Source organism: Cetorhinus maximus, chromosome 10 (assembly GCF_964194155.1).
Source record: "Cetorhinus maximus chromosome 10, sCetMax3.hap1.1, whole genome shotgun sequence".
NCBI lineage: Eukaryota > Metazoa > Chordata > Chondrichthyes > Lamniformes > Cetorhinidae > Cetorhinus > Cetorhinus maximus.
The window spans coordinates 65,701,238-65,726,573 of record NC_135888.1 but is presented as its reverse complement, the minus strand read 5'-3'; the positions used below and the strand labels follow the sequence as shown (position 1 = coordinate 65,726,573).

Here is a 25,336-nt window from a genome sequence, read left to right as displayed (position 1 = left end):
TCAATCAATATTACGAAAATAGATTATCTGGTCATTATCATGTTTGTGGGGTCTTCTGCGCATACATTGACAGATGTGTTTCCTACATTCTGATACTGACCACACTTCAAAAGTAGCAACTTTGGGATGCCCTGAGTTTGTGAAACATGCAAGATAAATGCAACTTTCTTCTTTCTAAAACAATCTCTTTACCCATCTCTATTAGAGTCCTCACAACCTACCTCTGAGCATGGATTTTGGTAAAACAAAAACAAAAAAGTGTGGATGCCAGAAATCTGAAATAATGAAAAGAAAATGCTTTTTATACTCAGTAGGTCAGGCAGCATCTGAGGAGAGAGAAGGAGAGTTGATATTTCAGGTCTATGACACTTTGTCAACACTAGAATAGGTTAGAGACATAACAAGTTTTAAGCAAGTCTAGAGACAGAGAAAGGGTAGGGGAGGGGAGAAACAAAAGGGAAGATTTGAGGGATGGTGGAAGGCAGGAGAGATTCAGTGACTAAAGGGAAGATGGTTCAAGGCAAAAGAAGATGATAATAGGACAAGTAAAGAAATAAAAGATGGATCTAGATGAGGTGTAAATGCGAAAAGCAGAACCATAAGCAAGAGTTGATGTTGAAAAATAAGTGGAGGCATAGGTTATGATTTGTAGTTGTTGAACTCATTGTTGAGTCCAGAAGGCCATAAAGTGTCTAATTGAAATATGAGCTGCTGTTTCTGGAGCTTACACTGAACTTAATTGGAACAGTGTAGGAGACGTGGACAGAGAAGTTGAGTGGGATTGCGCCAGAGAATCAAAATGACAGGTGACTGGAAGCTCACAGATGGTGCTTTGCAAAGTGATCACCCAATCTGAGTTTGATCTCTCTCCAGTGTAGAGGAGGCCTCATCATGAATAGTAAATACAGTTTATTAAATTGAAAGAGGTACAAGGAAATCACTGTTTTATCTGTAAGGTGTGTTTGGGGCCTTGGACAGTGGGAAAGGAGGAGGTAAAAAGACATGCGTTGCATCTTCTGTGTTTGCATGCCCTATGGGAAGAAGAAGGTGTACTGAGGGATGGACCAGGCTGTCAAAGAAGGAACTTCCCTTCGGGGTGCTAAAAGGGGAAAGAAAGATGTGTTTGGTAACACCATCATGCTGGAGGTGGTGGAAATGGCAGATGATCCATTGAGCATAGAGGCTGGTGGGATGGAAAGTGAGAACAAGGTGAACCCTATCTGATTTCTGGGAGGGACAGGAAGGAGTGAGAGCAGAAGTGAAATGGAACAAATGATTTCTGATAACTACTCTTGTACTTGCTGCTCAGTCTTTAGACCCCCTGGGATATTTAGTTGGGTGAAATTTAACGTACATGAAATCTAACAGGGCAAGTGGGTACGACTCATGCTTGATGATGCTATTATACAAGTGTTTAATATGCTTGGATTAAGCTCCTCCTCTCCCAAGGTTAGCTCCTCTGTTACAGAATCTGGGAAAGGAAATTTTCGATGTACAGGTTAAATGTTTGGATGATAATATCACAGAAAGTAATTTCTAACTTAATGTGTTTATGTAGTGACTCCATATTAATAAGGTCAGTGTGCATCATTGTATTCAGTTAGTTGTCTTGGTTACTCACTGGGCCACTGTGACACTTTGACCCCCAACAAAAAGTCATTCGTTTAGAAGAAGATTGGTAAAGGGAAAGAAATGGACACATAAACCGTACAATTGTTGCCCTAGATTTTGTGGTTAGTGGCAAAGCAAGGAAGCTCATCACTGATATCTAAGGAAGTTGCCACAAAAATCCAGTGATTTTTCTGGTGTGATTTCCCTTTTCCTGGTGGTAATTTAAATCTGGCACAAGTCTTGGTGTGCAGGAGCAGTGATGTCAACAAGCAGGTAGGAAACCAATCCAACTGAAGTATTTACATGCAGCAAACCAGGAAGTTAAAAGTGTCTAATATAACGTAATTTATCAGATAGCAAAATAAATGGTTATTATTGGATTAAGATAGAAGGATGATAGACAAACTTTTTTTAAAAATTAAAAAGGTATGGGGAATGTTTTTATCATTATGGAGAAATTTGACATTCCACAAACTTTAAGCTAGCTTCTCAGGGTGTAGGTCGTTCAAAGGTGTCACTAAGCAAATGGGGATATACAACCAGCCCGACAACTTGTGAATGTGAACTGAGCCACAGACTATGCAACATCTCCTGCAATGCCTATTACTAGAGGAACCCTGCACTGTTGCAGATCTTGCCGAATTCAACAACAAGGTGCAAAAATGTGTCCAGTTCTGGCTGGGCCATGTATAGACTGTCCGTGGACACGATAAGAAGAAGGGCAAGTGAGGTGTTTATCAGTATTAAATACACTGTTAAAAACCTAATTATACCCCATTCAACAAGGTGTAATTTTTCAGGGTTTCTACATTTACCCAATAGCATCAGAGTGGAAGTTCTTGTCAATTCATTGATTGTAGATTGAAGGAGCTGATGCTTCAACAGCTCCCCCACTGGAGAAGCCTGGAATCACTGACAGCGACTCCTAATCTTTACATTACTCTGAACATGTGCGGAGTCCTGAAATTTTTGTCAATTTTAGATGAGCAATGATGGTGAACGCTGACAATTTTGCACTGTCACGACCACTGCAAAATCTGGGCTTTTGGGATTGCCACAAACTCTAAAATGGGGAGAGACTGGCTCAACCTTAGAATAGCTAAAGTGCATAGTTTAGATGTAGCTTTCTCCCTTAGCAGATTTCACACATTGACAAAGAGGGGGAATAATGTGGAAAAAATTAAGGGAGAATTCAATAAATCAATAAAAGAGGGGACAATTGAGTGAAAATCATAAGTGTGAAACCCTCCTCAAAAATAAAGTTGACTGGTGGGATTGAGAACAGAATTTTTGGAGTAGAGATGTCTGACTTCTCAAATGTTTGAAGCAACCTTTATGATCACCAACAATGAAGAAAGAAATAAATAAAAACAAAAAACTACTGCGGATGCTGGAAATCCAAAATAAAAACAGAATTATCTGGAAAAACTCAGCAGGTCTGGCAGCATCGGCGGAGAAGATGCTGCCAGACCTGCTGAGTTTTTCCAGGTAATTCTGTTTTTGTTAAGAAAGAAAGAAAGCCTATTTCAACTTCTCACAATCAAACTTTTTTTTAACCCAAATGCCAGCTCGGCATTCCAAATCATAAACCCTACATCTTAGGGATACACCTGACCATGTAACTGAACCTACCCACAACATCCCTAAGAGGGCGACAAAGTGTCTGGCACATATATCCAATCACAAAGAAGAAAGTGAAAGCAGCCAATGAGCTGAGCCACGGCAAAAAGGAAGCGCCAATCGCCATGGCCCAGCTTGCAACCATCCAATCCGAAAAGGCGATGAAAGGGGTACGTGGCACAGTGGTTGTCGCATGCGCAGTGCCACGACGCTGCGAATGGTTACACATGCGTGATATTGATTGGGCGCTATGGCGCGGCCGGGAAGGCGCATGCGCACACTCTTCCTCTTCCCGGAGGCGGGTTGTGCGCAGGCGTAGTGCAGGTGTTTGAGCTAAGATGGCGGACCGTGAATGGTTGCGTTGCTTGGTGTTGCTGCATGTCGTGGTCACATTATGTTCCGGCCTTTACTTCCACATCGGCGAGACGGAGAAGAAATGTTTCATCGAGGAGATACCCGACGAGACAATGGTTATAGGTAAATGGAAAGGAGAACCTCTGCCTGAGGTCCCTCTTTGATTTAATCTGACTGACACGTAAACTCTGTCAGAGGTAGACGACCGGGCCCGGACTCGGACTGAGCTCTGCTGCCCTGACCGCACGCAGAGCAGAGCAGAGCAGTGGTTACTTGGGTTGGGTGCTTAAGTTAACCCCAGCAAACAGGGCAGAGGAAGTTGAAAGTTTGCCGCTTTTTCAGAAGACAGTGAATCTCTGTACCAAACTGGGGTCTGTAATTGGCTCTTAGGGATTGGTGAGTCATTAGGTTTCCGCATCAAATTTCCATGAATGAGTTGATGTGTATGAATATTTTTGAAAAGACAAGTTTCTTGTAATAGTTAATTTTATACTTCAATTTTCAAGCGACAGTATTTGTATAGTTCCCTTTTATGCACTAAAGTTTTAAAACTTCTTTATTTTTGGTGGATGCGAGTAGCAGCATGAAGTGTCACCTTGTAGTTATGGTTGGCCTTGTAACTGTGAGAGTGAGTGCAATATCAGTTTTGGTCACTAAAACATAAAGGTTTGATCCCTGGAGGTGATAAAGAATCACAGGGCTTACCCTTGACATGAAAGTAGATGGGCAAACTTCTCGGATTCAAAGGTGATGAACTTGGGTGTTTAGGATAATAGCCCTAGTCTCTTACCTTCTCTAACCTGGGATTACCAACTCTATCTGTGCAGGTTTTGTGATGTGACTTCCTACCTCTAGGTACCCTCCTTAGTAAAAGAGCTCTTTCCCCATATTCATCATTTTTCTAACTAATAAATGGAAGAGTTTGAAGAAAATTATCCCAGTTTCCACTTGATAGACAAGGTTAAGTTTTCCCATCTTGGAATTTCTCTCTGGCCTTACTGTGTCTATCTCTGATTTGTTCCAGCCTGCATCACCAAGATCTTTCTTACTCCAAGCTCTGCATTTTTTGCCCCTCCCCTTACTAGATTTTTAGCCAAACTTTCAGCAGTCTATCTTTAACCCCCACCCTCTCTCTTTTTAAAAAAAATTTCAAAACCCATCTCTGAATTTCTCTCTTCCTGGCTGTGTCTATTTTCCCTATGTCTGTGAAACAGACTTTTTTATGTTAAAGGTGCTCTAAAAATACAAGTTGCATTGGACATGATGAAAACTGCTGGTGGAACACTGCTTCAAACTGAACCATTAAAGTAAAATGGTGGGTAGGGCCTTGTTGAGTGTGATTCAAAGTGATGAATGGCATATTTAGAAATAATTGCAGGAAGTTCTTCAAATGAGTGATCAAAATATGGAATGGGCTTTCAAGTCATTGTGAAATTAGATGCTGTGATGGGAGGACAATCTTCTTTCTGACTGGGTGAGCTCAAATAGGTTAATTGACCTTATGCCTCTTCTTCAGAGCTGAGACTTTTATTCCTACTGTTGCAGATATGTTTCCTTCAACCTATAATATTTAGAACAGAGCTTAATTGGGTGATAAAGATGCAGCAAAATCTATTTGAAATGATGTGAAGAGTAAGGAAGGCCCATTCAAAGACCATGTCTTTTCATTTGTGAGTTGTGGCTCCACTGGAAACAAATGTCAAGGCATTTATTGAACAAGGAACATATCATTTCAAATGTTGTTCAGGTTGAGGTCAGTGTACTCCCACCCTTCAAACAAAGATTCTGATATGTGAAGTTCTGTGCTGGACACTTCAACCTGTGCCTTTTGGGGGGGGAAAGTGCTGGTTTGTTTCAATTAAATGTGCCACTTTTATCCCTTGATGTGAATTTGTCCGCCGCACTTGCCTTGGAGTCATTGGGTGCTGTGAATACTGCCAAATTTACTCACCCATTGGTCGATTTTCATGTTTTGACACTTTGTAGAGCTGTAATGTTTTGGCTTTGGATATACTGGCAAACTGATTCTTTGATCCAGCTTACAGTGGAAATAATCTTTGGAACCTGCTTACCCTTCAAAAATATGTAGTAGTCAGACAGAAAAAGAAACATGTCAGCAAAGGGCTTAAAGTTGTTTTATTTTTGAGATAAAATTATTTCTTTTTAACAAGATAAAGTAGAGAGAGCAAATGACAATTAAAACTTAAATGTAGAATTCGGAAGAGGTGAAAGTTTTTGCCATGAGTGTCTTATACTGGCACTTTTTCACAGCAATTTTGCTGGTCATGAACTCGATGGCTGGAGATTTGAGAGTGGGACACGTTTACGTGATTGCTGATGGTAGTTCATTTTACGCATTACTTTGTGATCTTGTATTTTCAAATCTTGTGATACATTGAGAGACTCGCACTGATGCAGTGCCTTTCACAACCTCGTTTCACAAAGTGCTTCACAGTCATTGAAAGATCTTTGAAGCCTAGTCATTTGTTGTAATACAGGAAAAGCATGGTAACCACCCATGAATAGCAATGTGATAGTGACCAGATAGTTTGTTTCTTTAGTCAAATACTCTCAGCCTAATGTTAAGTGCTGTAACCCTGGATGACCATTTACTTTTGTTTCTTTCAGTGAGCCACTTCCTTTCGCTGTGGTTATAATGGTTCTATTCTATTGAACAACATCTTCCTGCTATGCAGGCTGCGTGTTTCTTGCAAAGTGCATTTTGTCCTCCATGCAGTCCCTGAAGTTCTGCAAAGTTGAGGAAAATTTACTTGGATAGAAACTTACAAAAATTGTGGAACTCTTCTATATAAAATATTGGCTTGTGCTGGTTGTAGGTCTCCTAGGGGAACAACACAGGCATTTAGCTCCAGAAGTGATGCACAGCTCAGGTGGGCGTCATGGTGGTTTGCAGTAAGGAAATGAACTCTGCAGCAAAGTTACAAACAGGAGAACTGGTGTATTCTTTTCTGGTTCCTATCAACCTCGATTAGGTTCTGTTTGTAGTTTGAGAGCTGTGCTGCTGTTGGCCTAATTCGGGAAAGTGCTTGAGATAACTTCTGGACACCTCTAAATAGAGATGCAAGCTTTTTTAGAAGCAAAGTGAGATACTAGTCCCTCTAGTTGTCCAGAAGGTGAAACCATCACCTGCTGTAATGCTTAACTCTGCACAGCAGGAAGGTTTTCGGTTCTGTTACTTGAATGTGTCCAATCAGCTGATGATCTGAACATTGAAGTAGAAAAATAAGCAATCTGGCCCTGTAAAGGCCCTGATCGGGATCCAGTGATGCCTGGTGGAAAGGCGTGCATGTGGATGTCTGCTGAGGATCAGATTCTTCTATAATGTCTCCTCTTGCTCTCGTTCTGCCCTCATCTTGTGTGAGTAGTCTGTAGGACATCATTGATTAAGCTCACGTACAATGACTGGTTATCTGGACAACTTGCTGAATGTTTGTAAAACTTCACCCCAGCAGCAGTTGGAGCCTTCAGGAGTGGGGAGGAAAATGCTTTTGTAGCCTGAAATGATGCTCTGATTATGCTTCCTTTTCCTTTTTGTGACATCACTGGGGCTTGAGTAGTTTAAGATGCCATCAGAATGTCACTGGTTAGAAGCTGAAAATCATTTGCATTTTGACACTTTTTTTTCTCTTTCATGGGGTGAGAGTCGTTGGCATGGCCAGCGTTATCGTCCATTCCTAATTGCCCTTGAAGGTGGTGGTGAGTTGTCATCTTCAACCACTGCTGTCCATCTGATGCAGGTACACCCAAGTGCTACTCGGAAGGGAGTTCCAGGATTTTGATCCAGTGACGATGAAGGAATGGCGATAAACCTCCAAGCCAGGACAATGTGACTACGCCACTGTAATGGAGCTCAAACACTCTCTGAGACTCAGGCTTCTTTAAATCGGTTTTATTTGAGCATATGCAAGGGAGCTGCAGTCATTCTGTAAAATTACGACACAGCTCCCCGATTAATTACATTCCACAACTTTTGTACTATTTTCTTATCACAGTACAGTTGAGTACATTTAAATACATCAAATCACTGCCTGACACACTAATGCTCTACTGTTTCTACCCTGTTGAGTTCGTATACATGTTACTATGTTTATCAAATCATTCCAAAATATATATACATGATTATACTATCCAATCGTATTCAGGTACATATACACGGACCTTGGTTTAGTAACTCAAGACTGTTTGTTTCATCAAAGCCCCCTTTTTGTCCATTGTTTATCTTCCCATATCTAAGCTAAAACCATCTGCCCCTTCTCTATCTATTGAAGAGCACACTTAATCTATTCTTAATGTCATGCTTTGTCTCCAGTCTGACTCTCAAGGCTGTGCAAGGTTCATCTGGCAATCTTCAACTCCCAATGTGCTTAGTAGCACTAGCTGCCTGGAGATTTTAAATATTTCCAGCAAATTCTCACTCTGTTCTCTTTTAATACATTTAATTCCCCCTAACAGAGAGTAACTTGCAGATGGTGATATCCTCATGAGTCTGCTGCCCTTGTTCTTCTAAGGCGGCAGAGGTCGCAGGTTTGGAAGGTGCTGTCGAAGGACCCTTGGTGAGTTACTGCAGTACATCATATATTTTGTACACACTGCTGCCACTGTGCGTTGGTGGTAGAGGAAGTGAATGTTTGAGGTGGTGGATGGGGTGCCAATCAAGTGGCTGCTTTGTACTCGTGACGAGCTTCTTGGGTGTTGTGGGAGCTGCACTCATCCTGGCAAGTCGAGAGTATTCCATCACACTCCTAACTTGTGCCTTGTAGGTGGTGGACAGGTTTTCAGGAGACAGGAAGTGAATTACTCACCATAGGATTCCTAGCCTCTGACCTGCTCTTGTGGCCACAGTATTTATATGGCTGGTCCAGTTCAGTTTCTGATCAATGGTTAACTCCCAGGATGTTGATGTTGCGGATTCCGCCTTGATAATGCTGTTGAAAGTCATGGGATGTTTCGATTCTCTTGTTGGCGATGGTCATTGCCCGACACTTGTGTGGCACAAATGTTACTTGTCATTTATCCCAAGCCTGAATGTTGTCCAGGTTTTTCTGCTAATTGGAACAAACTGCTTCACTACCTGAGGAGTTGCAAATCGTACTGAATGTTGTGATATCATCAGGGAACATCCCCACTTCTGACCTGATGATGGGGGGAATGTCATTGATGAAGCAGCTAAAGATGGTTGGGCCTACGACACTACCCTGAGAAACCCCTGCAGTGATGTTTTGGGATTGAGATGATTGACCTCCAACAACCGCAACCATCTTCCTTTGTGCTAGGTATGACTCCAACCAGTGGAGGATTCCCCCCGCTGATTCCCATTGACTTCAATTTTGCTAGGGCTCCTTGATGCCAAACTCGGTTAAATGCTTCCCTGATGTCAAAGGTAGGCACTCACCTCACCTTGATTTTGGCTCTCTTGTCCATGTTTGAACCAAGGCTGTGATGAGCCGAGTGGCCCTGGCGGAACCCAAGCTGAGCATTAGTGAGCAGGTTGTTGTTGAGTAAATGCTACTTGAAAACACTGTTGACACCTTCCAGCACTTTGCTGCAGATTGAGTGTAGACTGATGGGGCAGTAACTGGCTGGATTGGAGTTGCCCTGCTTTTTGTGGCCAGGACACACCAAGACAATTTTCCCACATTGTTGGTTAGATGCCAATGTTTTAGCTGTACTGGAACAGCTTGGCTAGAGCATGGCTAGCTCTGGAGCACAAATCTTCAGGACTAGTGCCAGGATGTCCATAGCCTTTGCAGTGCCTAGTGCCTTCAGCTGTTTCTTGATAGCACAATTGAATTGGCTGAAGACTGGCATCTGTGATATTGGGGATCTCAAGGGGAGGCTGAGATAGATAACCTACTTGGCACTTCGGGCTTAAGACAGTTGTAAACGCTTCAGTCTTGTCTTTTACACGTATGCTGAGTTCCACCTTCATTGAGGATGGGGATGTTTTGGAGCCATCTCCTGTGAGTTATTTAATTGTCCACCATTCATGACTGGATGTGGCAAGACTGTAGAACTTTGATCCGATGGTTGAGGAATTCTGTCTATTACATGCTCCTTCTGTTAATTGGCATGCAGCAGGCATGAGAAATTTCTGCTCTTTGGTGATTTCCAATGTTTGGAATTCCGCCATTCTAAATATGTCTCTGACCTCAGTCCCTTCCATAGTCCAAACAGAGCAAAACGATTGAAAGGGCAAGTGTCACTGAGAGCAGGAAAATAATGCAGGGTTGCGATTGGAGAAGCAGCAAGCATGAGAGAGAGAGAGAATCTGAGGAGCTGCACCTCCAGCCACAGATTGTGTCTCTCCCACACTGGCTGCTCCAGCTCCTCCAATCACAGGTTCCTGATCTTGCTGCTCCTCCAGAGACAGAATCTATGATTGGAGGACCAGTAAGGGTGGGAGGGAGGAAGCCTGCCCATGGAGGTTGAAGAGCAGTTAGTCTGACCGGACCTGCTGTCGACATGCAGGCGACTGCGCTGTCACAGATCACTTCGACCAGGTGTATGATCACTAGTCCGACCCAGTCAACGTCTTCTGTAACGCTGAAGATGAGATGAATAAGAAAGAGGCAGGCTGAAACCCAGAGTGGTGGGGTGTCTGTAACAGGCTGCGGTTGAGGTGGGAGTTCTGTATTGGGGTAAGGGGCTCTGTAACAGGCTTAGCTGGGGGCGGGGTGGTTCTGTATTGGGGTAGGGGGCTCTGTACCAGGTCGGGAGGGTTGTTTCTGTATTGGGGTGGGGGGGGTTCTGTGCTGGGCCGGCGTGGGGGTTTGGAGTTGACTCTGAGTTTATGACTGGATTGCATTCATTCCGTCCTCGTGATATCTAAAGGTTGATTTTCCCAGGTGCTCAGCAGATAGTCTGAGTATAAGGTGGTGTGAATGCTTGACTGAGCTGAAATATGTATTCCATCATCCACTTTTAATCAGTTAAAAACAATGTACTGATCATTAAATGGTTCAGTTAAAGCTTCAATACACAATATTCTGCGATAGAATGTGAAAGGTTCCGATTGTAATCTGAACCTGTGCATTCGAAATTCCTCATGGTGTCTGAATGGCCTCATTTATTGCTGGAATGGTTCTATGACTCGAGTAGGGGAAGAAGTAGAATAGGGTAATTTCCCAGTGCTTGTGTTCCTGCAGCTGTGGGGGGTGATTGGGTATGCGGTTGGTATTGGGGGAGGGGTCGGGGTCTGTACCGGCCTGCAGCTGGCTGGCGGGGCGGGGTCTGTACCGGCCTGCAGCTGGCTGGCGGGGCGGGGTCTGTACCGGCCTGCAGCTGGCTGGCGGGGCGGGGTCTGTACCGGCCTGCAGCTGGCTGGCGGGGCGGGGTCTGTACCGGCCTGCAGCTGGCTGGCGGGGCGGGGTCTGTACCGGCCTGCAGCTGGCTGGCGGGGCGGGGTCTGTACCGGCCTGCAGCTGGCTGGCGGGGCGGGGTCTGTACCGGCCTGCAGCTGGCTGGCGGGGCGGGGTCTGTACCGGCCTGCAGCTGGCTGGCGGGGCGGGGTCTGTACCGGCCTGCAGCTGGCTGGCGGGGCGGGGTCTGTACCGGCCTGCAGCTGGCTGGCGGGGCGGGGTCTGTACCGGCCTGCAGCTGGCTGGCGGGGCGGGGTCTGTACCGGCCTGCAGCTGGCTGGCGGGGCGGGGTCTGTACCGGGCCATCTATTTCACTGGATGTGCAAGGCTCGGTGTTTGAGAGTGGGAACCCTGTCTGGGATTGTCACTGCAGCACAGGGACTCTTCTTTTGTTTTAAGGGGATCCCGTGCACAGTCTTTTCTGCACGGTACTGTGATGGGTTTAGTGATATCTAAAATTGCAAGTGGGTGATGATACACTGGGGAATATTGCTACCCTCATTCCCACAGTGTTGCATCAAAATTACACTTGAATCTGTTGATTCTTGGCTGCTGCATATTTCCACCGAATCAGCCAAGATCAGCGCAGCAGAGATAATAAACCCTGAGAAATTCCTAAGGTAAAAGCAAAATACTGCGGATGCTGGAAATCTAAAACAAAAACAAAAAATGCTGGAAAAACTCAGCAGGTCTGACAGCATGTGTGGAGAGAAAGACAGAGTTAATGTTTCGAGTCCGTATGAAGAAGAGTCATATGGACTTGAAACATTAACTCTCTCTCTCTCTCTCTCTCTCTCTCCATAGATGCTGTCAGACCTGCTGAGTTTTTCCAGCATTTTTTGTTTTTGCCTGTGAAATTCCTGATTTGTGAGATTAGTGCATTGGCTTCTAGGACTTCAGGATCTTGACTGCTACCTTTTTAAATAAATAAAACTGGTGGTGAATTGGAAGGCAATGACAAATGAGAAGAAAGTGATCAAAATGTAGAAAATAATTTGGTCTGTTAATAACTTAGATAAACTGTTTCTTGTGTCTGTCTGATTACTGCTTCATTATGTTAAATAGTTGAAATTTGAGATTAATCTGATCTTGGTTTACTTTTGTAAATTGGGAGTTTTACTTGGAATCCAAATTTGCGAGAAAATACCGAGGGACTAAGGAAGACTGGTATCCTCCTATGTTGACTGCTTTGGATGACAGGGACTGAATCACCTTGTCTTTGTAGGTGATGAGCAGAGATTTTTCAGATGACAACCGTAGCTCATGAGTGGTGACGCCTTGTCCCTTACTGAAGCTTCCCTGCCATCCAGCAAGGTGATGTTTTGTTGTAATGCAGGATGAAGTCTGCTAATGTGTACTAACTGCATGAAAAGCTGACGTGTTGAAATGTTGAGGTCACTTTGGTGATTTTATACAAGTGCATTGGTCCACAGTCTTGACAATAACAAGGTAAACGAATGGAAAATGAATGTTTCTACACACTTGAAGTCTAATAATTTCATCCATTTGAAGTGGCCTAGAAGCATTTGCATTTCACGAGCGCTTTAATTTCCAGCCCCTCATGTTGCAGTGACGTTGCTGCTTTGCACTGTGTACTTGATTCCTTGTCTCAAAAAAATTTCAGACCTTATTGTCTTTGACCACTCTCATCCCTGCATGTAAGTAATCACGTTTTGCCACTTCACCAGGTTGACACCTCATTTTTAGGTATGCCTGGTGCTGCTCCTGGCATGCCCCCTGCACTCTTCATTGAACCAGGGTTGGTACCCTGGCATGCAGGCAATGGTAGAGTGAGGGATATGCTGGGCTTCAAGGTTACAGATTGTGGTTGAATACAATTCTACTGCTCCTGATGGCCCACAGTGTGTCATGGATGACCAGTGTGTGTTGCTAGATCTGTTTTGAATATATTCCATTTAGCACTGTGGTAATGCCACACAACATGATGGAGTGTGTTCAGTGGGAAGATGGGACTTTGTCTCCACAAGGGCTGTGTGGTGGGCACTCCTATCTATACTGTCATGGACTAATGCATCTGCGACAGGCAGAGGATGGTGAGGTTGAGGTCAACTAGGTTTATTCCTCTTGTTTGTTTCAACACCTGCCACAGGCCCAGTCTAGCAGCTTTGTTCTTCAGGGCTCTCTCATTCGTGGTGCCACCAAGCCACCCTTTGTGATGGACATAGAAGGCCCCCACCCAGAGCAATTGTTGAATTTCACTTTTATAAATGCTCAAATTTCCACACCCCTCCTTCCCTTGAATGTCCTTAAGCTGGGTGGTGGTATAAGAATCATGCTGCTTGGCTTTTCACATCAATGTGGTCATGAATCAGTTGGCAGGAGGCTTGTTTAAGTAATGAACAATGTCTTCAACCTTCGTTTCCTCCTCCTATCCTACCTGACAGCTGCTGCTCATTGACAAGTTGTAATTTAGCAATTGATGGAATTAACGGTCAGTTTGTTTCAATTGAATTTTTCAGGTAATTACAAAACTCTGATGTATGACAAACAGAGGGAGGAGTACCTGCCTTCTCCTCCGGGACTAGGAATGTTTGTGGAAGTCAAGGATCCCGATGATAAGGTACGGCACATCCAAGCTGAGAAAGCCAAACCAGTTCATTTGCTCACTTAAAGAGCATTATCTACTGGATTAAGACATTTTCTCTCTCAGCAAATTACTTTTTCAAGTGAATTTTGCATCAATGGTGAATGATAGTGCTGGGAAATTGAATATTTTTGCACTTGATTTCCTTCCAAGTCAGGGTTTGATGCAGCGTAAAGCATTAATCTAAACTTTAGTGAGATTTCCATTTGCTATATGATTTTTGCAAAAGCAAGCTTAACCAAACAGTGGTAATATTTCTATGATTCTGTGTTTCTGCCATTAGATAATAAATAAAACCTATTTGGTACTATAATTTGCTCAATGACAAGCCACAGATAAAATTGTTGAGAATAATACCCATATGAACATTACAGTGCACGGCATTACCATTGCCAAATCTCCCAACATCAACACCTTGGAGGTTACCATTGACTAGAAACGTAACTGCACCAGTCCAATAAATACTGTGTCTACAAGAGCAGGTCGGAGGTTGGAAGTTCTGCAACATGTAACTCTTGAATCGTCAGAGCCTGTTCACTATTTACAAGGCACAAGCCCGGAGTGTGATGGACTACTTACCACTTGCCTGAATGAATGCAGCTTCAACAACACACAAGAAGCTCAACACCATCCAGGTCAAAGCAGCCTGCTTCATTGGCACCACTTCCACCACCAGCGCATAGTGGCAGCAGTGTGTACCATCTACGAGATGCACTGAAGCAACTTACCAAGGCTGTTTCAGCACCTTCCAAATTCGCAATCTCTGCCACCTGCAAGTGGAATAAGGGCAGCAAACGCATGGGAACACTGCCACCTGCAAGTTCCCCTCGAGTCACACACCATCCTGACTTGGAACTGTATTGTTGTTCCTTCACTGTCGCTGGGTCAAAGTCCTGGAACTCCCTCTATAATTGCACTGTGGACCTGCCTAAAACAAGACTGCAGCAGTTCAAGAAAGAGGCTAATGACTACCTCGAGGGAAGTTGGGAATGGGCAATAAATATTTGTCTTGCCAGTGATGCTCTGATCTGATTAGCAAAAGTATATTAAACAAATTAGGATCTCTGAAGCTACAAGACTTCCCCAGCTCTGTTTTTTAATGAAAGGACTGTGAAGCTCTAATATATGTGCCTGTCTCTAATACACACACCACTCTGCAATTGTTATGTATTTGCTCAGAAGCTATTCCAAAAAACCTCAAATGGTTGTAGGTATATCAGCAAATCAAGGCTTATAAAGGGAAGATTGGAGCTAAAATCCAATGCAGAACTAATGATTTAATGTCTGTCTTTTTCTATAGGTCATTCTGTCAAGGCAGTATGCTTCTGAGGGAAGATTCACATTCACCTCCCATATTCCAGGAGAACACCAGATTTGCCTACACTCCAATTCCACCAAACTTTCTCTATTTGCATCGGGAATGCTGGTAAGCAGCAGATTTGTAAGAATAATACAGCTTAGGAGAAGAGAAAGGTAAAATCGGTAATAAATATTGATTGTGAAACCTTCACATAGAACTTACAGCACAGAAACAGGTCGTTTTGTCCAACTGATCTGTGCTGCTGTTTATGTCCACATGAGCCTCCTTCCATCCTACATTATCTAATTCTATCAGCATATCCTAATATTTTCTCCCTCATGAACTTACCTAGGTTCCCCTTAAAATGCATCTGTGCTATCTGCCTCAAATGTGGTAGCAAATTCTACATTCTAATCATTCTCTGGTTAAAGAAGTTTCTCCTGAATTCCCTATTGGGTTTCTTAATGACTATCTTATATTTATGATACTTAATTTTGGACTCTCCCACAATGAAAACCTTTTTTCTACATCTACCCTATCAAACTGGGTTATAATTTTAAGGACTTCTTTTGGGCTCCCTGTCAGCTTTTTCTTTTGCAGAGAAATGAGCCTTGGCATGTTCAATCATGATAGTTATAATTGCTCAGTTTTGGTAGCCTTTTAATTTTTTTTTTACACATAGTGTCTCCTATCCTTTGTGTGATATGAAGACTGGAGCAGTACACGTTATTGTAAGCGTGGTCTCGCCAGGGTTCCATATAAGTGTTTAGCATAACTTCCCTTCTTACAATGTAAATACCATTTTGCCTATTTTTCCCTCTGTATTTTAATGGGTAAGATCTGTTCTGATTTCAGTGTGGTAACTGACAAAATGTTAGTGAGTTTGATGGCTTTGCTCGTCTTACCATGGTGATGAATCCATTGCTTTCTCTAATCATAGTTAAAAATCCAACAAAAATATTACTGTTAATTTTAATTCTGTATCATTCTCCTCATCCTGTGAAATCTTTGGATGCCCTGTGGGTGGGGAGGGAGAATGACTGATTTAACTTCAGATACATTAACTTAACTATTGCCTTCAAATGTCATATAATGGGACAAAATGACCTTGGAAATTTCTGGCTATGAAATTTGAAAATATTTTGGTGGCCATATTCGATTGTCAGATAAGCTACTTTAAAATTACTTTCACCAGCTCCACACTTGCTGTCAGCGTGAACCATGATTTATTTTTATTTTTAAAAGAATCATAAAGTTCCTTGCTTTGAGATGTTTGTCCAAGAAATGAAATGTATTTCTTCTGATGTTGTTTTTGTCTTGAAGTGGGGTTGGGAATCGGCCACACAAGTGCAGGCTGATGTTCCTAACCCAGCTGGGGTTTTTGTCACCAGAACTTGACATTTGCATTGAATGTTGAAGTTTCATGTATTTCACCAGTAGGTTTAAGAGCCTGCCCTCCTTTTATGTCAGTGTTATGCTAATCCTCTAGCCCACTCTTTTTTAATCCTGTTCAATAAAACAACCAGAGCATTATTGAATCATCTTAATTAAAGAAGCACTGAAAAGTAGCCTTGTGGTCCAAAATGCCTATCTTAATTCCTCTCCTTGCATGGCACTGACCCATTCAAACCAGGATACTCCTAGATTTAGTTGAACAGCTAAGTTATTTTTTTATTTTGAGGGCAACTTGAGTAATGAGTTTTTTTTCCCTGCAGCGGGTTCACTTGGACATCCAAGTTGGTGAACATGCCAATGATTATGTTGAGATTGCAGCGAAGGACAAGCTGTCAGAGCTCCAGCTTCGTGTCAGGCAACTAATTGAACAGGTGGAACAAATCCAGAAAGAGCAGAACTACCAGCGGGTAAGTGGGGGTAGAGGGGAGGGTGTCTAGGAGAGAAATATTGGGATAGGTGAGGGGTCAAGGACATAACTGTTGGAATGAATGAGGAGCAGGAACATAACCACTGGAAGGGAGGATAAGGGCAACCAAAGTAGAGTGAGGGCAGGAACAAGGTAATTGAAACCCCAATTACTAAGAAATAAGAATCAAAGCATGTGTATATGGATTCGAAGCAGCAATAAAACTGGGTACAAAAGTAATGCGCATCATGGGGAGTCTAGAGAGTCAATAAGTTTAGCTTAGTACCACACTCCACCTTTAGAAATTGTGGATATGGGCCTCAAACTTCTAGTTACTGATTCCTGGTTTTTATTGTTTAACAAAATATTCAAAAATACTTAAGGTTTTTAATAAAGATACTGTTGATTCTTGATGTGACATGTGATGAGTCCACCGTACATCTGTTGTAATTGTATTCAATGGAGTAGTGCCCTACTTTTGAAAAATCTGATGATGCATTGGTATAGATGTAGGGCTTTTTATTCTGGGGACCAGAATTGCTGCCTAGAGTAACCATTTATGTTCAACATGGTACAATGTAATGATTACTCCAAGATATGGCCTCCTTGCTGTAAATATTTCTATACCCTGAACATTTTTTTTCTGTTCCAGTATCGTGAGGAGCGGTTCCGAGTGACTAGTGAGAGCACCAATCAACGAGTCCTGTGGTGGTCAATCGTGCAAACGCTGATCCTCATTCTGACTGGAATCTGGCAGATGAGGCATCTGAAAAGCTTCTTTGAGGCCAAGAAACTGGTGTAGGTCATGACTGCAATGACCTGTATTCAATCGATTTAAATACATTACAAGGCTGATCGGTCAAAGTTACGTTCTCAATTACACAATTCAAGTCATGGCTCATTGGATTTGGCCCAATTTCATTCCCCCTTCCCAACCTCCATGACATGCAGTGCTTCCTACATAACAGTGACCACATTTCAAAAGTACTTCAGTGACTGAAGTGCTTTGGGATGTTGTGAAAGATGCTACAGTATATAAATGCTAGTCTTTTTTCCAAATGGATCCTGGCAAGTAATGGATAGTATGTTTGCTAGGTGTGTTTTTGGAAACATGCCCAATGACATAAAGGCAACTCTGACCAACCCACAGTAAAGCTGGAGTTGACTGTTTTGTTGCCTCTGGGACCCTGTATCTTGTTAAAGCTTGTAAATCTGGTTTTGTTTTCATTTTACCAAAACTTTGAATACCCCATTGCTGAAGCATTCGAAGCAGGGTTATGCAGTATTTAAATTTACTAAGATATGTATTCCTTTCCCCATCTATAGCAGCTGAGTTGTTAAATCCATTGGCTAGTCTTAACATTTTTGAAACTATTAAGCACCAAAAAATGTCTTGCGAACTTCCCTTTAAAGCCTAAATAGTCCATCTTTTGTGTGACCTTTTTCATTTAAGTCATCCCTAAATATTGTGCAGTGGCAACCTCAGTGTGACCAGGTGTGATCCTGGAGGTATGTTTGCAATGTTACCAGACTTGGTCTGTATGGCTAAGCAAGAGTTAATTATTTATAATTAGCTGTTCGGAATTAATTTTCCCTGACTTTGGGAGGGCAACACTGCAGAGCAATTTAGTGCTCTGATTTTTTTTTTGTAATGTTCTCAAACATAATTTATTGAGTTGCCATTTGTCTTTGTAATTGGAAACATTGGTTTTGGTCATATCAATCATTGAGGGATAAGGATGTAGGAACCACTGTGTACATGTTACTGTGGGGGATATCCTGTATGAATTTGAGTATGAAAGGGTTGGGGTTACATTTGTGCAGCTGCGCTTGATTCTGATTGTTTGTAGGCAGCTGTAAATATTTGTACCACGACTGCTGACTATCTGGGATCCAGTAGCAGCACTTTGGCAGGAGTAGAAACGAGAGATATTCTTCTCATTCTGACTGCATTCAAATTAACATTTTGAATATGATGGAATCAATCCAGTAAGCATTTGTACTGTCTGTTCATAAAGTTTTGAACTTTGCTGCTTTTTCTGGATTGACAGAGGTTGGGTGGAAATGTTAGATTGGTATAGGGGCTTTTATTTTTCTGTTTTTTTTGTCTTTCTCTCCCTTTTTATTGGGGTAGATAAATGTGTGGTCATTGCTACTTTCCACTGTTGTCAACACAACCTGTTCAATGAACTGACCCCATTGGTTTGCATTTGAGGTTTTGCAGTTTGAGGAACTGACAGAATACCCGACAGGGTATCTATGTCTGTTCATATTAATTGAGTACACCAAGGTACTCCATATGACGTAGGTCATCCTGCTGAATCTGAGAGTTGTTGCATACTTCAGGGCACCCCATCATTGAACTGCTAGATGGGAAACCAAGTTGACTGCCATTATCCAGATATATCCTGTCTTGCTCATTTGATCATTGACATGGATGCCTGGACATTCATGATCCACTGCTGCCAGAGCTTTGGTATTTTGTTGGAGGGTTGCTTAAGGGGCCATAACTATGGCTCTCCAGATGCAAACTGCTCTAAAAGCTGAGGTAATGGTCCCCATCTCTGAGCAGCAGTTTCTTTAGATTGCTTACTCCTTCCAAAACAAATGTCATGCTTATTCTAGCATAAACCATGCTTGTCTAATTATAACTGATGACTTTTGACCCCAGCTTTTAGTTTGAATTGCTCCTACATGCTGAACTTTGTCATCAACCAAACTGATATGTTGAAAAAATCGAATATTAATAAATGTCATTTCTTCCCTTTTAGGGAAATAACCTATTATATTATATTGTATCCCCAGAACCATTTTTTCTGCTTGGGAATCTCTATCTGGAAAACTACCACATAAGGTGGCCAGATCAGTTCATATTAACCCAGTAAACAAAGGCATTCTAGATATGTAATGCCTCCTGGTGAATATTGATGTGAACCAATTCACAGGTGTCATGATCATCTCTACAGGACTTCAATGCATGTTTTCTTCAAGTTTAACAGACCTGGTTTCCTCAACTACCTTGAGTCAGGACCATCAGGGTTGTGCGTCACTCCATGGCAGTTTTAGTGTTGCACTGTAACCAGCAGTCCAGGAGAATGCAGCCAACTGAGCCAATTACAGTAGTGCTTATGTGAGGCGTGGGGGGCAAATGAAGAGAAGGCATCATCCTAGGTGTCTGGAGCATTCTGAAACAGTGATGGGCTCACTGATGCATTCAATGGTTGGATTGAAAAGTGGGTTTTTGTGTTAGAGATATTTGTCATTTGTCAGGGAGAATGCTATAGTGGTTAATGATATTTCGCATGTGTTCTCTTCAAAAGCACCTGTGAAGGAGCTGTCTGGATTGTAGAGTGCATGCTACATGGGCACTGTTTTTCTTATGCTAAAAGACAGAATATGGGTGGTTTAATCTATTACTTGCATCCCTGATATCTTTAGATGCGAGATTTTGCTGTAACTAATAACACAGATGTAAGGACTGTTCTAGGTGTAGTGTGTGAAAAGTTGAAATGAACAGAACCATTGTGTGCTGCCTGGAAACAATCCTAATCAGGTAAATGGTTAGAACATAGACCAGGGCAACTGTTGCAAATGGGCAATTGGCCTTGGACACCCAAGGTGTAGCCCTCTATGTTGTAATAAAGCATCGGAGCCAATTCATTGATTATATAAATGTTGAGAAAATAAATAGTGCCTCAGAATGTAAATTTCTGCTTTTTCTTCAAGTTATTGTTTTCCATTCTTTTAGTCCACCCTCCTTAATTTCTTTTCCTTTTTTGAACTTGATGCATTTTGTGTAGAGATTACATTGTTTAGTGAGATTTGTTCCTCTGTATGTTGCAGTAATTGACATGTACAAGTTCTTAGTCACTGCTACTGTGGACCATTTTTCATAAGTTCTCACTTTTGAAATAAACCAATTCCACCTTTTTAAAAAATTCTCATTCTTCATGCTGGCTACCTCTGAACTATGCATATGTAATTTGCATTTTAAAAACAAAATCTTTGGTTTGATAAATCTTTGAGGATAAATCAAAACCGCATTGTAGCCCAATGACTGCATTAAACTACAGTTGCCAATTGTTGTTGTCCCGTGGCTTACAACATAAGTGTGCTGTGAGATACTGAACCATATAGACCATGCACTCTGAATTAGATCTCAAGTGAATTAACTGACCTTGACTGGGATGTGGTGCTAAGCGATTTTGGCATCCCTGGACTAGGAAGGGTGGGGATGGGGGATGTGGGGGGGTGGGGGGGGTGTGATGTTGGTGGCGTGGTGGGAGGGGGCATGGAAGGAGAGGAAAATGTAGCCACAACTTTGACTGCTAGCCAATGATCCCTGCTGGACTGCATGTGGATGTTGAGAACAGAATTTGGCTCAGCTTTTAAGCTACAAGTAAATAGCTTTCTGACACTTGCTGCTCTGGTTCATCAATGAAGAAAGACAACTTGATTCAGGTAGTGGAGAACTTTGAACCCCCATGAAATCCCAGAGGGGTGGTGCACAGAAAACTGGAGGAATGAAAAATTGTGACTGTTGAATTTAAAGTCAGAAGTCAATTGATTTTTACAGACTGGAATTAAAAACCAGTTAGACGTGGATAATCTGCTTTCACTTATGTTTGGCTTTCGGATTCCATATAACAGGATGCAGTGAGATCCCGGTGGATCTGTGAAAATTGTGTGGATTCGATGCGTGTTTCTGGAGCTGACTGCATTCTGATTTGGATGTCTTTACAGTATTTAAATTCTGCAGTCAGAATTGCTGTATCTGATTATTTTACAAAAAACGATGAATTTGTAAATCATTTTTAAGCTGATTTATTTTTCACTTAAAAGGTTTAATAAAAGTGTTCATATACCCAACCTCCATTGTCCTCTTTGTTCCTGTAGAGTCCAGTTTTTGTGTTTTCCCCTAGAATGCTTGCTGAACAGAACTGGTTAGCATTGTGGTCGTAAAGTTCACATTGAATGACCGCTCAGCACCAACCTTGTTCCTATCAGGAAATGATCGCAAATACTCCTGGGTCTTTTTTTTTTTGTCAGATGCTAGCAAAATATTTTTGCTTATTGCTGTATATGACTTGGTTTGTGGGAGAGTTGTGTCTGAGTAATCTTAACCTATTTCTTAATGGGTGTACAATACATAACACACAATTGTCAATACATGACTTGGGAATGCTTAATAGCACTGGGTCTGTAATTGGAAGAGTTCTATTCCTCAGTACCTACTGTTCAACCAATGAACCTAAAAATTAATAATATTGAGCATTTTTAAAATTCATTCTTGGAATGTAGGTTACCAACAAGGCCAAGCCTAATTCCCCCTGAGACAGTGGCAGCAAGTTGCCATGGTAGCTTGCTAGACTTTTCACAGAGCAGTTCATTGATGTCGGCCAGGAGTTACACACAGGCCAGACTGGATAAGGGTGGCAGATTTCCTTCCCTCAAGGAAATTAGTGAACCAGATGTGATATTACAACAATCCAGTAGTTTCAGGCTCATCAATACTGACCTAGCTTTTTATTCCAGATTTATTTAACTGAATTCTGCTAACTGATTCATGTGTGACTGTTTCTGCCGCCCCCCACCCCCCCGGCCCCAATCCTCCTCTCATCAACTTAGTTGGTGCTGAGATTACGCAACAAGTGTACATTAAACTATTAGGAATCTGTATTGAAAGTGATCTCAAATGGAATTGCCAAGTGCATGAAATGCTTGAGAGCAAATGGAAGACTTTATATGCTATGTCTTCTCAAGCATCACGATGTATCTCAAACAAATCTATTCAGTGTTTACTAGTTATGTAAGACCCATCGTTGAATACACTGCCTGTTTGGAATGCTGGAATTACCCACGATCATGTGGAAAAAGCTAGAAAGCATTCAGAACCGAGCACTGAAACCAATCCTAGGTAACGGTGACAAGGGTGGTGCTGTTGTTGTCTGGTGCACTGACCTCTATCTTGCAGAGGCTGAGCGTCAACTCGCAGACACTTCCTCCTACCTCCCCCTGGACCATGACCCCACCACTGAACGTCAAGCCACTGTTTCTAGGACTGTCACTGACCTCATCTCCTCTGGAGATCTTCCTTCCGCAGCTTCCAACCTCATAGTCTCCCAACCTTGGACAGCCCACTTCTACCTCCTACCCAAAATCAACAAACAGGACTGTCCTGGCAGACCGATCGTGTCAGCCTGTTCCTGCCCCAAGGAACTCATTTGCTATGTTGACTCCATTCTCTCTCCCCTTGTCAAGTCTCTTCCCACCTACATCCACGATTCCTCTGACACCCTACGTCATATCAACGATTTCCAGTTCCCTGGCCCCAACCGCCTCCTCTTCACCATGGACGTCCAATCCCTCTACACCTCCATCCCCCACCAGGATGGTTTAAGGCTCTCTGCTTCTTCCTCGAACAGAGGCCCGAACAATCCCCATCCACCACTACTCTCCTCCGTTTGGCTGAACTTGTTCTCTCACTGAACAATTTCTCCTTAAATTCCTCTCACTTCCTCCAAATAAAAGGTGTGGCTATGGGTACCCGCATGGGCCCCAGCTATGCCTGTCTCTTTATGGGGTATGTGGAACATACCTTGTTCCAGTCCTATTCAGGCCCCCTCCCACAACTTTCTCCGGTACATCGATGACTGCTTTGGTGCTGTTTCATGCTCTCGTCTGGACCTGGAAAAATTTATTAATTTTGCTTCCAATCTCCACCCCTCCATCATTTTCACATGGTTCATCTCTGACACTTCCTTTCCCTTCTTTGATCTCTCTGTCTCAATTTCTGGTGATAGACTGTCCACCAATATTCATTACAAGCCTACCGACTCCCACAGCTACCTCGACTACAGCTCCTCCTGGAAGCACTCCATCCCATTCTGTCAGTTCCTTCGCCTCCGTCGCATCTGTTCTGATGATGCCACTTTCAAAAACAGTTCCTCTGACATGTCTTCCTTCTTATCCAAGGTTTTCCACCCACGGTGGTTGACAGGGCCCTCAACCGTGTCTCACCCATCTCCCGCGCATCCGCCCTCACACCTTCCTCTCCCTCCCAGAACCATGATAGGGTCCGCCTTGTCCTCACTTATCACCCCACCAGCCTCCGCATTCAAAGGATCATCCTCCGCCATTTCCGCCAACTCCAGCATGATGCTACCACCGAACACATCTTCCCTTCACCCCCCACCCCCGGTGGCATTTCACAGGGATCATTCCCTCTGGGACACCCTGGTCCAGTCCTCCATGACCCCCTACACCTCAAGCCCCTCCTACGGCATCTTCTCATACAACTGCAGAAGGTGCAATACCTGCCCCTTTACTTCCCCACTCCTCACCGTCCAAGGGCCTAAACACTCCTTTCAAGTGAAGCAGCATTTCACTTGCACTTCCCTCAATTTAGTCTACTGCATTCGCTGCTCCCAAAGCGGTTTCCTCTACATTGGAGAGACCAAACGCAGACTGGGTGACCGCTTTGCGGAACACCTTCGGTCTGTCCGCAAGCATGACCCAGACCTCCCTGTTGCTTGCCATTTCAACACACCACCCTGCTCTCATGCCCACATATCCGTCCTTGGCCTGCTGCATTGTTCCAGTGAAGCTCAACGCAAACTGGAGGAACAGCACCTCATCTTCCGACTAGGCACTTTACAGCCTTCCAGACTGAACGTTGAGTTCAACAACTTTAGATCATGAACTCTCTCCTCCATCCCCACCCCCTTTCTGATCCCCCTTTTTTCCAATAATTTATATATATTTTTCTTTTCCCACCTATTTCCATTATTTTAAATGTATTTCCATCCATTGTTTTATCTCTACCTTTTAGCCTATTTCGATCCCTTACCCCCACCCAACCGCAACTAGGGCTATCTGTACCTTGCTCGTCCTGCTTTCTACCCTTAATGTCCCCATTAACACATATTTTAGCTAATGTCACCACCGTCAACACCTCTTTGACCATTTGTCTATGACATCTTTTGGCCATCTCCACCTATCACTGGCCCTCTATCCAGCTCTACTTGTCCCACCCCCTCCTTAAACCAGCTTATATTTCACTTCTTTTCTATTTTTCCTTAGTTCTGATGAGTCATTCGGACTCGAAACGTTAACTGTATTCCTCTCCGCAGATGCTGTCAGACCTGCTGAGTTTTTCCAGGTATTTTTGTTTTTGTTGTGTACAAAAGCTCCTCCGACAAAATCGAACAACTGAAGAGAGATCCTTTTGCTGAAAAGCAGCAAAAGCTCTGTCTGGACTTCACTAGAAAACTCTTGAATCCCATCTCCTACTATCATTATCTCTTGCAGTAACCACATACAAGTAAATATGTGATGGACTAACAGAAAAGACACCATTCCACAAATAAGATATAGAAGGAATAAAAACTCATAGCATTTAAATAATTGAGAATTTAATTAACTCAACCTGACAATATATATATATGGGCATTAATACGAAATGCAGTGCAGTCAGCCTTTCATTTCTATTTTGCAAATTAAGGAGACCTGTTTTGCAACATACTGTGACTTGTATGCTGAAATGATCATAATTGTGCAATCCTTTTTATAATAATGATAATTCATGACATTGTGTATAACTGACT

At 42.8% G+C, this 25,336-nt stretch overlaps 1 protein-coding gene across 1 annotated transcript; it reads left to right on the top strand.

Annotated features, from left to right (window-relative positions):
* The first annotated feature begins 3,533 nt into the window (after positions 1–3,533).
* LOC144685738 (transmembrane emp24 domain-containing protein 9-like) lies at positions 3,534–20,668 on the top strand. Its single transcript, XM_078550566.1, has 5 exons — positions 3,534–3,708; positions 13,445–13,545; positions 14,870–14,995; positions 16,585–16,731; positions 17,383–20,668. Exons 1-5 carry the CDS (start codon positions 3,570–3,572, stop codon positions 17,530–17,532), a joined length of 663 nt encoding a protein of 220 aa, XP_078406692.1. The 5' UTR covers positions 3,534–3,569; the 3' UTR covers positions 17,533–20,668.
* The last annotated feature ends 4,668 nt before the right edge of the window (positions 20,669–25,336 follow it).